Source organism: Hoplias malabaricus, chromosome 16 (genome assembly GCF_029633855.1).
Source record: "Hoplias malabaricus isolate fHopMal1 chromosome 16, fHopMal1.hap1, whole genome shotgun sequence".
In the NCBI taxonomy this organism is placed as follows: Eukaryota; Metazoa; Chordata; class Actinopteri; order Characiformes; family Erythrinidae; genus Hoplias; species Hoplias malabaricus.
The window spans coordinates 19,756,086-19,759,534 of NC_089815.1; the positions used below are offsets into that span (position 1 = coordinate 19,756,086).

General features: G+C 49.3%; 1 protein-coding gene across 1 annotated transcript; it reads right to left on the reverse strand.

Moving 5' to 3' along the window:
* Positions 1-487: 487 nt before the first annotated feature.
* On the reverse strand, positions 488-2,402 carry rxfp3.2b (relaxin family peptide receptor 3.2b). Its single transcript, XM_066648263.1, has one exon. It carries the CDS (start codon positions 2,285-2,287, stop codon positions 1,064-1,066), a length of 1,224 nt encoding a protein of 407 aa, XP_066504360.1. The 5' UTR covers positions 2,288-2,402; the 3' UTR covers positions 488-1,063.
* Positions 2,403-3,449: the final 1,047 nt, after the last annotated feature.

A 3,449-nucleotide genomic window follows, 5' to 3' on the forward strand; every position in this document is an offset into this window, starting at 1 on the left:
TGTGGATGTGCGGCTTCTCTGTTATTTCTAAAGCCTTTACATTTCAACTTCTACATTACGTTTGGTGAAATCTTGAATGTTGTGTCTTAATGCTTTGACTTTGGAATAATGTTCTTGGGTTTTCTCATTTTACTCCTGTAGAGGATGTATGGACTCTGAGTTATTTTTTACCAGAACATACGATAAAGGGTTAAAAATAGATGTGACATTTCAGAATTCTCAGCAAAACACAATAATGTACTGTCATTTATGATAACAGCATGTTGCTGTAAAAAGGTACAGTAATTTACTGTAAAATTACAGAAAATGTTTAGAGTGAAGCAGACTGTGCTTAATGCATCTAAAAGCCACTCTACAGTTCTGAGAGAATGGCCTGTTACACAGAGAAGGGCATGGATTTTACATTTAAAAAAATTAATTTGTGTGCAGAGACACATATGGGTGTTTTTCAGTCAAATGAAAACACCTAAAAAATAATTTGCCTAGATGTAATTTATTTACTGATATACAATTATCAACATATATAACACTATATTGGTGTTGTTAACATCTCAACACCTGGTTCTTATGAACACCACACTATCCATTAAACCACTCTGAATGACTTTGTTTATATGTCATCAACAGGTTTGTGCAGATTTCCTTTTGTTTTTGCTCTTGGGCTCCCCCTACAGGTGCAGAGTGTAATCCATTATTACAGCACTGTCCTGAAATAAAATCATTGGGGAGGGAGAGGGAGAGGGAGAGGGGAAGTGAGGATTGGTGGTTTCTTACCCTCCTCCAAAATTTACAAAGTGCAGTTTCTGCAGTGCTGAGCCTGGAGAAGCAACAGCAGAGGCTCTGTACAGCTCAGTGAAAAACCACAATGATTTGTAAATGGTGGAATCCCGCTTCATTCACCCACATGGAAAACGTATACACAGAACTCTTTCCTTAACGGCAAATGAAAAGAACCTTTCAGTGTTTACACGTAAGAGTCATAAAACCTCGCTCTAGTTCTATTTTTGTAATGTCTAGCATCATTAGAGAACTCTCTATGAAATAATCCAGACATGAGGCTCTTTCAGACGTCCATCTGCACCAGCACCAGGACAGGGGGTGCCTCAGCCACTTTTGCCTTGCGAGGCAGCAGCTGGGCCAGGCTGCGGTAAGAGGGCGTGGCCCTGAGAAGCAGCTCCTTCAGTCCGGCCCGGAACTCACGTCGTATCAGGCAATAGAGCACGGGATTCAGGCAGCTGTTGGCATGCGCCAGGCACACAGACAGCGGGAAAGCATAGGTCTGGGCATTGTAGAAAGCCTTGCTAAAGGGCATCAGATCAAACTTGATGAGGACGGCCCATAAGGTCAGTGCCTGGTTGGGAAGCCAGCAGAGGAAGAAGGAGAGCACAACAATCACCACCGACTTAGTGACCTTAGAGCGGCGCTTGTGGCGACCACGCTCGCCCTCTGAGCCCACCACCACGCCCCGAACCCGGCGGCTGAGTACAAAGCGCAACAGCAGCAGGTAGCACAGTGTGATGACCACTAGGGGGATGACAAAACCCAGGAGAACCTTCTGTAGCTGGTAGAGACCCAGAAGCAGCTGTGGATGCCATGGGAATCGGACAAGACACAACTCCTCATCGGTTGCCACTCGGGCGATGGTGGAGTAGATGGCGTGGGGCAGAGTGGCCAGCAGGGAGAGCAGCCAGATGCCTAGGCTGACCCATTTAGCCCCGGCTGCGGCTGCCCTTTGGCTGCGCATCTTCAGCGAAGAAGCCACGGAGTAGTACCGGGCCACACTCATGGCTGTGAGGAAGTAGACGCTGGCGTACATGTTCATGGTGGTGACAGAGCTGACAATCTTGCACATGACCTTCCCAAAGGGCCAGCGGAAGTCCAGTGCTGTGTCCACAGCCCAGAAAGGCAGCGTTAGGACAAACTGCAGGTCGGTGAGAGCCAGCCCCATCACGAAGCAGTTGATGGAGGAGTGTTTCTGACGGTGGCGTGTGTGCAGAAGGTAGAGCGCCAGAGAGTTACCAACAAGCCCCAGGGCGCACACCACAGAGTAGACCAGAGCGATCGTCACACGGACCACCAGGCTGGGGCCATCCCCCTGCAGCCCCGCGCCAGATTCCTTGGCCAGAAGGTGCAGCCAGCAGCGGAGAGACAGGTTCCTCCCCAGGGCGTCTGTGTAGTTCTCCAGCGCTGAGCTCCTCTCCAATCTCTCCAGCCCTGGATCGCATTCTCCCGGATCCGGGGCTTGACCCGTGCCGTTCCTCTCCATCCCAGACTGCTCTCTCCACATCTGAGGGCGCGTGCCGGAGCGCGTGCCAAATGTGAAAAACGACGTTTTTATATAACGTGCGCTTGGAACATCCCTCGCTAAACCCGAGCGCGCGCGATGACTCCCCCTCTATAGTCCACCCTCTCTAGTCTCTCGTCACCGCGCGCTCCTCCGCGCGCTCTGCGCTCCTCCGCGCGCCTTCATTCTTTTATACCCCACGCTGAGCGTTACGCACGGCGCGCGCAGTCCCCGGGTTTTCCCGCTGTGCTCCGTATAACTGCGCTCTCCGCGCGCTCCTGGTTCACCTTCAACATCTGAACGAGCCACTTAGGATTCGACGCGAGCTACAGTCTTCTCCGCGGGGGCTGCAAAAATCCCAAACTGGTGATAGCGAGCCTTTTTGTGTGCGTGTGTGTGCGCGCGCGCCGGTGTGTGTGTGTGTGTGTGTGTGTGTCCTTTTCCACATCAAAGCCAGAGTCGACTCCAGCGGTGAGTCATTTAGTCAGGCGGCGGGAAAGAAAGCAGGCTCGCGCTCCGGTAGGGACAAATAAAGTCCAACTGACAACACTTTTACCTCAGCCGTAGTAAATCAAGCACCAAAACAAGTCTGAGAAACAATGCTCCTTCTTCACAAAAAAATGAATAATGCCCTAAACAGATTCTGCTCAAACAGTAAGATTTGGGCAGCCAGAGTTTCTGGCGTCAGAGATCTAATAAGGGTCGATCCTTGTCAATTTGGGAGCAGAACAGCAGAGCGAAAGTGATTACATATAGATTAATGTGTAGAGTTCTACGACTTTATGAAAATTGGCCACTGAAAATAAATTTGAAATGTGATATTTTGATGATATCATTACATGATATTTTCATGGGTGCGCTTTTTAATGTGATTCTGTCAGTGACTTCTAAACGGAGACCCGGTTTACCTCCATTGAAGCTTCACTCTATAGCTTCTGTAGCTATAGCTCCACCCACAACAGCAACCTACAGACATCATGACCCCACCCACAACAACAGCTCTCAGACGGCATGACTCAACCTATAACAACCTACACACACTATGACTGCACCCACAACAAGTTACAGATACCATGACTCCACCCATAACAATACAATGACTCCACCCACAACAAATTACAGACACTAAGACTCCACCCACAACAGCAACCAGCAGATACCATGA